The sequence below is a fragment of the Pan paniscus genome, chromosome 21, assembly GCF_029289425.2.
Source record: "Pan paniscus chromosome 21, NHGRI_mPanPan1-v2.0_pri, whole genome shotgun sequence".
In the NCBI taxonomy this organism is placed as follows: domain Eukaryota; kingdom Metazoa; phylum Chordata; class Mammalia; order Primates; family Hominidae; genus Pan; species Pan paniscus.
This window is the reverse complement of record NC_073270.2, coordinates 37,765,125-37,777,708: the sequence shown is the minus strand read 5'-3', so window position 1 is coordinate 37,777,708 and position 12,584 is coordinate 37,765,125. Positions and strand designations below refer to the sequence as shown.

Below are 12,584 nucleotides of genomic sequence, written 5' to 3'. Positions count from 1 at the left end.
TGAGGTAGGCAGATTGCTTGAGTCCAGAAGTTCGAGGCCAGCCTAGGCAACATGGCAAAACCCCATCTCTACTAAAAAGAAAGAAAGACAGAAAGAAAAGATTAGTCAGCATGGTGGCACGTACCTGTAGTCCCAGCTACTCGGGAGACTGAGATGGAAGAATCATTTGAGCCCAGGAGGCAGAAGTTGCAGTGAGCTGAGATTGTGCCACTGCATACCAGCCTGGGCAACAGAGTGAGACCCTGTCTCAAACAAAACAAAACAGGCCAGGCACAGTGGCTCACGCCTGTAATCTCAGCACTTTGGGAGGGCGAGAGGGGTGGATCGCAAGGTCAGGAGATCGAGACCATACTGGCCAACATGGTGAAACCCTGTCTCTACTAAAAATACAAAAATTAGCTGGGCATGGTGGCAAGCACTTGTAATCCCAGCTACTTGGAAGGCTGAGGCAGGAGAATCGCTCAAACCTGGGAGGTGGAGGTTGCAGTGAGCCGAGATCGCACCACTGCACTCCAGCCTGGCGACAGAGTGAGACTCCATCTCAAAAAACAAAACAAAACAAAACAAGAACCAAAACAAATGAAAAAACAAGTCAGTGAAGATCAAGCTTCAGCTGGATGTTTCTTTGTTTTCAGGGCCTAAGCCACCTGGCACTAGTTCCACTGACCTAAGCTGGCAGCTATGGTGGATAAGAAGGGCAGAGCCAGGCACAGAGCCTCAACCCTCCCCAGCTCAGGTGGCCAAGAGCAGGAGAAACCTGGCAGCCACAGCACCTGGTTGGGTTTTTCAGCCTTTCCCAGGGCATTTTCCAAGGAAAGGGTGGTGGCCAGCCCCACCTGGGGCACCTCGGCAGGGAGGACAAGGTGGGGAGGGCTGGTGTCACCTTTAGTGGTCTCGCTATCCCGGATCATGAAGGAGCCCAGCATGTTGCCGGGAGCCAGCAGTTGGCGCTCTGCGTCCTTCCGGCTGATGCCCTTGAAAAACCACCTGATGGAAAAGGGAGGGGACAAATGTGAACCTGGGGTCATGCAGTCCTGTCCGGCCTACACAGGATGCCTGTGGCCATGCAGGTCCCAGGGGAATGTCAGGATACAGAGGGTCTGGCTTCCTGCAGCATCAGTTTTACTCAAAGATTTTTTGGGGGAGAGAAGGTAAAGGAGCCATTCTTTTGATATCAAAATAGACATTTTACCCGAAGTGAATCCTGTTTGCTGAGACTGAAGCCTATGCAATTTGGAGTGGGGGAACTTCCTTTAAGAAAAATAATACAGCATTAACAAGTGCAAAAAGCTGATAGGTCATTTCAGTGCTGCTCGCTGTGAGGGACAGGGAGATGGACAGGAAGACAGAGTGGAAACAGACAGCAGTCTTAACCAGCTGTGGTCAAAGTCTTACTTTTGCAGGTTTCACAAGCATGCAAGACCATGGGGAAGATCCTTCTTGGGACCTTGGAAGCCTGTGAAGGGCCTGAGTTTCGTTAGCTTTACAACCAATCCTCCTCCGCGTATATGGAGTTGAATATAAAGTTGGCATGAACTTCTAAGCTACAATGTGAGATTGGAAAGAATTTTATACTTAGGATTATATCCTGGGACATTTTCTTCATTCTTCCTGAATATTGAGATATTTGGGTGGAAAAGTTCAAGCAGCAGCAGTGGAATCCATTCCCACCTTCACTAGGGTGAGGAGCAGTTGGAAAAAAGCCCCAGACCTGACCTCAGCCTACCTTGGCTCTGCCACAAACCTGCAGTGTGACTTTGAGCAAGTTGCCTTCCTCTTTGGGCCTTTGGTCCCTCTGTTATCAACTGGGGAGGAAGTTAACAACTATCTTGCTATCCACCCAACAGCTCTATGGAGTTGTCACCTTTATCATTCCCCCCCACTTTTTTTTTTTTTTTTTTTTTTGAGACTGAGTCTTGCTCTGTCACCCAGGCTGGAGTGCAGTGGTGTGATCTGGGCTCACTGAAACCTCCGCTTCTCGGGTTCAAGCAATTATTTTGCCTCAGCCTCCCAAGCAGCTGGGATTACAGGCACCCACCACTACACCCAGCTAATTTTTGTATTTTTAGTAGAGACGGGGTTTTACCATGTTGGCCAGGCTGGTCTCGAACTCCTGAACTCAGGTGATCCATCCACCTTGGCCTCCCAAAGTGATGGGATTACAGTTATGAGCCACTGCTCCTGGCCCCATTTTATGGATGATGAAATTGAGGAACAGAGAGGGCAAGTAACTTGCCTAGAGTCACACAGCTGGGAAGTTGTAGAGGCAGGATTTGAAGCTAGGCAGTCTAACTCCAGAACCCAAGCTCTGAATCACCATGCTATGTTGCTCATCTACCTTCTTTGCTTTCATGTTGTAAAGTGACTTGTGTCATGGTAAAATATTCAACTATGTAAGACTAAGAACTGTCTCCCCCGGCTGGGCGCGGTGGCTCACACCTGTAATCCCAGCACTTTGGGAGGCCGAGGCGGGTGGATCACGAGGTCAGGAGTTCGAGACCATCCTGGCTAACATGGTGAAACCCCATCTCGACTAAAAATACAAAAAAAAAAAAAAAAAAATTAGCCGGGCATGGTGGCAGGAGCCTGTAGTCCCAGCTACTCGGGAGGCTGAGGCAGGAGAATGGTGTGAACCTGGGAGGTGGAGCTTGCAGTGAGCCGAGATCGCGCCACTGCACTCCAGCCTGGGCAACAGAGTGAGACTCTGTTTCAAAAACAAACAAACAAACAAACAAAAAACCAACTGTCTCCCTGACAATTCTGGTCCTAGGAAGTTATCCCATAGACCTTGCACAAGGGAGAAATGACATATACACCAGGAGATTCGCTTCAGTACATGACTGGAAACAACTTAAGTGACCACTGTATAGGGCAGAGGTTAAATGGACGGTAGGACATCTACAGGACAGACGCCCTGTGGTATAAAAAGGAAGGCAGTGTCCGGGAGCAGTGGCTCACGCCTGTAATCCCAGCACTTTGGGAGGCCAAGGCAGGAGGATCACGAGTTCAGGAGTTCGAGACCAGCCTGACCAACATGGAGAAACCCTGTCTCTATTAAAAATACAAAATTAGCTAGGTATGGTGGTGCATGCCTGTAATCCCAGCTACTTGGGAGGCTGAGGCAGGAGAATCGCTTGAACCCGGGAGGCGGAGGTTGCAGTGAGCCGAGATCACACCATTGCACTCCAGCCTGGGCAACAAGAGAGAAACTCCACCTAAAAAACAAAACAAAACAAAACAAAACAGGAACAAGGTGCTGCATGGAAGGTCTGAACGAGAGGCATGGAACAGTGTGTGTGGTATCTACCACTTGTGTGAGATAAGCGGGAAGAGATGTCTTTTCTTATATAAGGAGGAAGCATCTGGGAGGACTCACGAGAAACTGGTTGCTTCTGGGGAGGGGAAGTGGCTGGTTGGGGACAGGATGGGAAGAAGACTTTTCACTCTTCTGCATGCTTCCCCACATTTGCATTTTGAAACATTTGAAAGTATTGCCTATTTCAAGGGAGAATGAGAGAAACTAAGATTCCATCCCGCCCTGATTCCCAAGGTCCCAGTTGTGCTCCCCAGAGGCAACCTCTGTTAGCAGTTTCTTGATTCAGACACAAGGACCCCTGAGTGCCCTGAAAGGACACATATGTGTATTCATTTTTTATTTTTATTATTATTTTTTGAGATAGAGTCTCGCTCTGTTGTCCAGGCTGGAGTGCAGTGGCGTGATCTCGGCTCACTGCAACCTCTGCCTCCCAGATCAAGCAAATCTCGTGCCTCAGCCTCTGAGTAGCTGGGATTACAGGAGCCCGCCATCACACCTGGCTAATTTTTGTATTTTTAGTAGAGGCAGGGTATCACCATGTAGGCCAGGCTGGTCTCGAACTCCTGACCTCAAGTGTTCCGCCTCCCTCGGCTTCCCAAAGTGCTGGGATTACAGGTGTGAGCCACCGCACCTGGCCAGATATGTGTATTTAGATCAGTGGTTCCCAAGCTGGGTCCCTGGAGCAGCGGCAGCAGCAGCTGCCTCACCCAAGAACCTGTTAGAAATGCACATTCGGAATCTGACAGTGGAGCCCAGAAAGCACTTGTTAGCCGGCAATCCAGGTGATGCTGTTGCTGCTCATGTCTGAGAACCCCCCACCTAGGTTATTTTGCCTTTGTCTGCAAATGATAACCCCCCATTCATGTTGTCTACACCCTGCGTTTTCCACTTAGCAATTATGTTGCCTTTGAGAAATAATACCAGCCATGCCTCCTCCATGGTTGCTGCAAGGACCACATGAGGTGACCCAGGGATTCTGTAAGTGTTCAGACCCTGGAGTGGAGAAACAGAGCATGGGATGACCCAGGGCAAAGCCTGGAAGAAGGAGAGAGAAGCAGCTAAGAGCCCCCAGTTCCATGATCACTAAGAAGGGGTGACATAATTGTTTTTTTTGACAGAGTATTGCTCTTGTCCCCCAGGCTGGAGTGCAGTGGCATGATATTTCAGCTCACTGCAACCTCTGCCCCCTGGAGTCAAGTGATTCTCCTGCCTCAGCCTCCCGAGTAGCTGGGACTACAGGCACGCACCACCACACCCAGCTAAATTTTTTTGTATTTTTAGTAGAGATGGGGTTACACCATGTTGGTCAGGCTGGTCTCGAACTCCTGACCTCAGGTGATCTGCGTGCCTTGGCCTCCCGAAGTGCTGGGATTACAGGTGTGAGCCACCATGCCCAGCCAGAAGGAGGTGGCTTTATAATGGGAAAAGCCTAAGCATTTTCATTTTTAACAGGCAAGCATCCCAAACCCATAATACCATCTAGCTAGAAAGAGGAGGCAGAAGAGACAAAACAATGGGGACTGTCATTTGTCAACTTTTGATTGGCTGGTTTTTAATGGGCTGTATTGCCACCCCACAATGCAGTCATCTTTTTACTCATCAACCTCATCCACCATACAGAGAACATCTCCAGCAGGGAGCCCCATCTAAGTCATCTTCTAACCCTGGAATAGGGAATCAACAGGTATCTGTTGGATGATGGATGGATGGATGGATGGATGATTGAAGTATATTTTTAGAGTCAAGCTAGACACAAGAAGAACCCACAGCCAAGAACGATGGGTTATGGAGAGCTCCTTGAGGGTAGGGATATATCTTATTTGTTTCCACAGCCCCTTAGGCTGGCACAGGGCTTGAAGAGTCATGAGCATGTGCTTGTCGAATGAATCAAATGAGGGATGGGCCAGGTGCAGTGGTTCAGGCCTATAATCCCAGCATTTTGGGAGGCTGAGGCGAGAAGATCACTTGAGCCCAGGAGTTTGAGACCAGCCTGGGCAACATAGAGAGACCCCCCTCTCTACCAAAAATACAAAAAAGAAAAAAATTAGCTGGGCATGGTGATACGCACTTGTAGTCCCAGCTACTTGGGAGGCTGAGGTGGGAGGATCAACTGAGCCCAGGGAGGCTGAGGCTGAAGTGAGCTGTGATGGCGCTACTGCATTCCAGCCTGGGCAACAGAGTGAGACCCTGTCTCAAAACAAAACAAAACAACAAATGAGGGACGACTGGCCACGTGTGAGCTGTCTCACTTCTCCAGAAACCCTCCTTGGCAAGACCTTGTGCTTCATTCAACAATATTTATTGAGCACTGACTGCATGCCAGCCTGTGCCGAGGATGCAGCAGCAAAGTCCCCGCTCTCACCAGCTCTCTTCCTTGCAGGGCAGGCAGAGAATGCACGTGTAACCAACCAAAGAAACCAGGTCGTTTTGCTAGTAAAACATGTTCAGAAGGGATTAAAACAGAAGGTTTCCACAAGACAGAGTCACAGCTGGGACCCACTTTAGCCTCTCTTCCCTGACTGGAAGGATGAAACCTGAAGGAAGAGAAGGAGCCAGCCAAGCCCAGAGCCCTGGGAAGAGTATGTGCCAGGCAGTGGTACAGTGTGTGCAGACGTCCTGAGTTGCAAACAAGGCTGCCTCTTTCTGGAAGGTAGGAAATAGGATACTTACTCCTCTGTCTCCAGAGAGTTAACGCGGGCGACATAGTTGCTTGGGATGTAGCCCTCCTTCCGGGTGGCCAGGGATCGAGCCTTCCACCACTCCCCGGATCTGAGGGACATGAGGGAGTAAAGGTGTTAGGGACAGAAGGATCATTCTCCAGTCTCCTCAAGCTCCCCAGCCTTGACCTAGAAAACTCCCTGCCTCCAGAAAGCCAGTAGGGTGAAGGACAGGGCTGTGACTATGTCAGCCCCAGCATGTGCCCATGATTAGGGTAGGGATCCTTACAACAGTTCCTGCTGTGCATCTGAGGGTCTGGAATCTCCCTGTCCACAGCCCAGAGCCCTGGGTCTCTGGCTCCACTCCTTTTCCCTGGACTTGCAGCTTTGGTCTTATTAGCTATACCCATGGCAGGGTCCTGTGCCTATGGAGACTCAGAATGGTTCATCTGGGGCTGAGAATAGGGGAGAGTGGGCTTGGGAGTCCGACCAGGCATGACCACTCCCGTTCTCGGGCTTCAGCACATCCTGGACACTATACCCACGATGGTGAAGGCTGTAGGAGATCAGAGGTGGCAAACTCAGAGATCCAAGGATTTCCAAATGCAAGGTTGACTCGATGGGGCCTGGTCCACAGGTAAAGCCGGTGGCTTAATCGCAGGAGCCCTAGAAAGGCTTCCCTGAGAAAGCTTCACCTGTTCATCCCAGGCTGGACGTGCACTCTTAGTAAGTGCACATTCCCCTTCATCCAGGTTGACAGCAAACCCTTCCTCCACTATTGTGATTAGCTTCTCATTAGACATTTATACCCAGGATAAGATAGCCCATCTATCAGGTTCTTTATGGAAGCACAAAAGAGCACATAGTTGAGTAGAGGAGGCAGGTCTGTCTTAGGGGGAGTAGGATGGGGACTCACTCCTCTAGGACCACCATCTGGTCTCCCTTCTGGAAGCTGAGGTCTTCATGGTGAATGGCCTCGTAATCATACAGGGCAACCACGATGATGTCCTCAGAGCCTGCTGGGAAGGGAGACACACGGAGGGTGAGGTTTCGTCTAAGTGCATCCACAACCCTTGGTGACCCTCACCCGGCACCTGGAACAGCTCCGCACCCATCGATATGTGGCTCCAAGTATAAGTAGGCGTCTCACCATGCTGGGTGTGATTCTCAAGTTTAAAGCTAAATATGTGTTGTACATGTTACTAAACAGCGTTCTAGAAACACAATAGCCTGTGCAAAGTACTTCAGAGGAAATTTTGGGGATTCTCGACAGGGGTTTGACTGTTTGGGATTTATGCCTCAAGCTGAGGGAGAACCTAGCGGAGTCCTCTGCAGGACACGTGACTCCACTGCATCTGCTCGTAGATACTTACCCTCCCTGATTCCTGGTGTGTTGCTGTTGTTGCTATTAGGCCCCTGTGGGGAAGAAATGGGAGAAGAGAATGAATCTGACCAATGTGTGGGGACCCGTGGAAGGTCTGTGTTGAGGACACCCAAGAGCATCTTACCCTAGCCCTGCATGTCGTGGGAGGAGGCCCACATACGGCAGGGGACATGCCTGGCACCACACAGCACATTAGGGGCAGAGCCAGCAAACAAAATGGTCCAGGTTTTTTGTTGTTGCTGTTGTTTGAGATGGAATCTCACTCTGTCACCCAGGCTGGAGTGCAGTGGCATGATCATAGCTCATGCAGTTCGAACCCCTGGGCTCAAGCAATCCTCCTGCCTCAGCCTCCCAAAATGCTGGGAGTACAAGTGTGAGCCACTGCACCTGGCCTGTGTTTTTATTTTCAAGAAGAATGTATTTGTGTGTCACACAATAGGATTATTGTGAGGATTAGGGTGTTAATAACTGTAAAGGCTTAAAACAGTGCTTGGTTCATAGCTTTGTATAAACATAAAAGAAGTTGGTAAATACCTCTCCTAGCATGACTGCTTCTCTTTTTACAACTCTTGCTGTTGTTCCTGCTGCTACTCTTGGTCTTATACTCACGCAATTATGGTTGGTACTATTAGTATGACAATTGTTACTGTATTTTTGCAATGCTGCTGATACTACCATTACATTGTCACTTCAGCTGCTATCATTACTGTTCACTCATTTCTCAGCACTGCTTTTGCTTCTGCCCAGGCCGGAGGCCTGAGATGCTCACTCACACCTGTTTGGTGGAGCCCAGGCTGAGGGGCCAAGCCTGGGCTGCAGGAAAGAGAGGTGACTTCCTTGCCCCTATGCATGCTGGCTGGCGCTGAGTCCCGGAGAGTTGAGTCAGGACACTGTTGGTGGCCAGTCAGCTCCCTTTCACCCCAAGCTCACCCTGCCCAACCTTGGGAAGACAGGAGGCTGTTAGGGCAATGTTGGGGCAGCATCCATCAGCCCCCAGGGAAACTGGGACCTCCCCTACTCACCGGCTTGATGGTGGATGTGGGATCTGGCACGTACACAGGACAGTGTGGGCTGGTGCTGGTTTCAGTTTTTGAGAATGTATTGCCTCCGACCTGGAGGAACTTGGACTTCATGCACCCCATCCTGCAGCAGACAGAAGGGAGGTGAGCCCCAGTTACCAAGAGCCTCATGCGGGGAAGTCTTCTGATGCTGGCATTCCAGGTCCCCTGCCCCCGGGCTGGCTCCCACTGGCCTTCTCGGTCTTAACTCCCCTGCCAGCTCCATGCACCCTTATCCTCCCCACACAGAACCCACTCCATCCTTGCCACCTCTGGGCTTCCCCATGTCCACGTGCCACAGCACTGGCCCAGGGCTGACAAGCTGTCATTGTCGTGGGTACCAAGGACCAGCGTGATGGATGTTTATTCAGAGGATGGCATGAGGATAACAGAAATGTAACAGGTAGAGCTGTTGGGGGGCAGAGCGGGTGGTGGGCACTGCCGGCTCTCAGGTCAGAAAGCCTCAGCTGATCCTTGGCCCCTCCACCCCACCAGCACCTCACTGACCACTTTCCTGCCCCTACCCACCTCTCAGGTCTTCATCGGGAAAATGGGGACAATAATATGACCTACGGTGGGGAAATACTCAGTGCAGTGTCAGGCTCAGAGCAAACACTACAGAAAAACTGCAGTATTATCAGATGATAAATTGCCATTTTTATATTAAATAACAAGATGAGGTCACATAACATGGCTCAAACAATCTAGTTTGTCAAGGCACTGTATTACTGGTATCAATTTATAAATTGCTTATAACTCCTTCCCTCCCTCCCTCCCTCCCTCCCTTCCTTCCTGCTCCCCCTCCTCTTCCTTCCCCCTCCTCCTCCTTCCCCCTCCTCCTCCTTCCCTTCCTCCTCCTTCTCCCTCCTCCTCCTTCCCCCTCCTCTGTCCTCCCTCCTCCTCCTCTTTCTTCTTCTTCTTCCTCTTCCTCTTCCTCCTCTCTTTCTGTCTGTCTCTCTCTGAGTTATTTGGTAATTCATTCATCCATTTACACAGCCAACATTTACTGGGCACTTTTCTAAACTGTGAAGAAGAGAAGCAAGTTCACGCCCTCAGGACCTCAACTGCAGCCGAATGGGAGACAGAGACAATAAACAGGCCAACAAATAAATAACAGGACAAATTGAGTTAATGAAAAGTGTGAGGACAATAAGAGAGGATGCTGTGGGGAACAACAGGTCTGGCTCTTTTAGGCAGGGCATTTGGGGAAGGCCTGTCAGAGGAGGGGATACAGAACCTGTGGTCTAAATGACACAAAGGAGCCAGTGAGGGGACACTCTGAGGGAATAGTGTTCCAGGCAGAGGGAACAGCAAATGCAAAGGCCCTGAGGCTGGCATGTGCTTAGAGAGAAGTTGGAGGCACTGAAAGCAGGAGAGTGTAGCTGAAGCTCATGGGCAGGGGAGAGGGTGGTTGTGACAAGGCCACCATATCCTGTAGGGCCAGTAAGGACTTTGGATTTTATTCTAAGGATGGTGGAAAGTTTCTGGCAGGAGAATGATGGGATTCAATTTGCACTTTAAATAATCCCACCGGTGGCTGAGTGAGGCGTGGACAGTAGGGAGCAGGGGAGGGAACCCTGTGAGAAATCTGCCGAAATTGTTCAGGTATGAGATGATGGTGGCCCAGGGTGGGGTGGGGGCAGAGAGGAGGTAAGCACTGGACAGGTTTGGGGGACATTTTGGAGGTAGAGCTTGCAGACTTTGCTGCTGTATTGAATTAATTTAAGGATGCTTAAACAAAACATATTTACTCCAAGTAGAGTCAAAACATAATTGTAAAAGTGGAAGAAATGTTTCATTTCTTTTCTCAAAATGTGCACACACATTTGCTGAGAAGGCAGGCTGTGACAACCACATAAGGAAGTGCTTGCTTTTCTCATCTCTGCACAATTGCCATTTTCTTCTAAAGCAGTTAGAACTCAGTTATACTTATCTTGTTAAAATAAACATGTATTTGTGGTTTAAGAAAAAAAAACCCAAATTCCTAGGCTTAGACGAGTTACTTTTAAAAATGAAAAAAGATTCCTTTTATTTACAAGGATTTACTTCTTCTGGTGGGAACTGGGAAAGATTTGCCACCTCAAGACTTGAGCGGTTTTGCTTTGTTTGTCTTTTGGAAATAAAATAAGGAACACATTCAGACTCTTGGAGTGCTGGATCATTAATTTGAAAAATTATCATAATTAAGCACAGATTTATAATGTACTTGCATGCATTTAAAACTGAAACCAGCATCTCTCTTTGAGATAAATGTGTATTACAGTTCTGGGAAATTAAACAGGCATCTTGTGTGACATATATGACATAAAATTATATCACATTTCGTGTGTTTTGGTCAGCATAAAGATGTTCTGGGAAGAGCAGCACTGTGTGAGGTAGGGCAGCTCACTCTACCTCTCTGGGCACCCACTGATCTGCAGCTGTGAGTCTTGTGATTTCCAATCCATGTGCGTTGAGCACCTTGTATGCTTCACTTATGTGATCAATGTACATATTCAAGATGGCCATAGGGTCCCGAGGGAGGGGTCTCAGAAGACCTGTGTTCATTCACAATCCAAGGCCATCTCTGAGAAAGGGTGGCAAGGGTTCTACCTCATAGGGTGGTGGTGAGCACTGAGCAAGTTGATGAGTGTAAAAGTGCCCAGCATGCAGTAAGCGCTGCAGAAACATTAACCACAACCATTTCTGTTTACTGGCAGACGTGACACTGCCCCAGATCATGAAGCAAGCACAGTTTGCAATTCCTCTGGCCCACAAGCCTAGAGATACTGCAACACTGGAGAAGTTCGCTTTTTTTAAAATAGGGAATTCCCATGAGTTCCATTTTTGCACAATAAAGTGTGATTTGTTTTCTCAGAGACAGTCTCGCTCTGTCACCCAGGCTGGAGTGCAGTGGTGTAATCATAGCTTACTGCAACCTCGACCTCCCAGGATCAAGTGATCCTCCCACCTCAGCCTCCTTAGTAGCTGGGACTACAGTTACAAACTACCATGCCTGGCTAATCTTTTAAAATTTATGTTCTGTAGAGACAGGGGGCAGAGAGGAGGGGCAGGTCTCACAATGTTGCTCAGGCTGGTCTTGAACTCCTGACCTCAAGTGATCCTGCTACCTTGGCCTCCCAAAGTGCTGGGATATGAGCCACCATGCCCAGCTGAAAGTGTGATTTTTCTGAAAGTGATACACTGGCAGGAGTCAAATTTGTGTAAAATGTGATTGTCTCCCTAAATGAGAGAACAATGTCTGCTGCCTGGTGTGGACTGGGCATCAGAAATGTCCATGTTCATGGTCACTAGGCCCAGAAATGTCATGTGAGCCACAAATATAAGTTAAAGTTTTCTACAGCCAGGTTTTTAAAAATTAAAATTGAAATTTTATTTTATTTTATTTTTTCCTTTTTTAAAAAAAAATTATTTTTATTTTATTTTATTTTTATTTTCCTTTTAAATTTATTTTTAGTTTTTATTTTTTTTAATTTTCATTTATTTATTTATTTATTTGAGATGGAGTTTTGCTCTTGTTGCCCAGGCTGGAGTACAGTGGTGCAATCTCCACTCACCGCAACCTCTGCCTCCAGGGTTCAAGTGATTCTCCTGTCTCAGCCTCCTGAGTAGCTGGGATTACAGGCATGTGCCACTACGCCTGGCTAATTTTTGTATTTTTTAGTAGAGACAGGGTTTCACCACGTTGGTCAGGCTGGTCTTGAACTCCCAACCTCAGGTGATCCGTCCGCCTCGGCCTCCCAAAGTACTGGGATTTCAGGTGTGAGCCACTGCGCCTGGCCTATTTTTCATTTTTAAAAAAATTTTTACATCCAGCTTTCTTAAAGTAAAAAGAAACAAGTGAATTAATTTTAAGATGTATTTATTTTACCCAATATATCAAAATTATTAACATATAATAAATATAAAAATTATGAATGAGATACTTTACATTTTTTTTTTGTACTAAGCCTTCACATCTCAGTGTGGATTTTACTGTTAGAGCACATCTCAGCTATGACTCCATCTGTGCTCAACAGCCGTCTGTGGCTCAGAGCCACCATATGCAAACATGCAGAGACAGAATGCTCCCATCACTGCAGCACAGGAAAGGCTGGTGCTCACACCTGCGTTCCTCAGTGCTTAGCCCAGTGTCTCCTGGCACACAGTAGGAGTGTCATGCACAGTGA

At 48.3% G+C, this 12,584-nt stretch overlaps 1 protein-coding gene across 2 annotated transcripts in view; it reads right to left on the bottom strand.

The window, feature by feature from the left end:
- Positions 1–12,584, bottom strand: part of HCK (HCK proto-oncogene, Src family tyrosine kinase) — a 49,141-nt gene that overhangs the window by 20,888 nt on the left and 15,669 nt on the right. Inside the window, exons 2-6 of one of the 2 annotated variants that reach the window (XM_003814748.5) lie at positions 8,380–8,500; positions 7,347–7,389; positions 6,890–6,989; positions 5,987–6,085; positions 884–987 (exon numbers count right to left, since the gene is read on the bottom strand). In XM_003814748.5, coding sequence (XP_003814796.3) covers positions 884–987; positions 5,987–6,085; positions 6,890–6,989; positions 7,347–7,389; positions 8,380–8,499 — 466 coding nt within the window. In that variant the 5' untranslated portion in view covers position 8,500. Of the gene's footprint in view, positions 1–883; positions 988–5,986; positions 6,086–6,889; positions 6,993–7,346; positions 7,390–8,379; positions 8,501–12,584 lie in introns of both variants that reach the window. The other variant, XM_008967502.5, reaches the window with a different exon arrangement.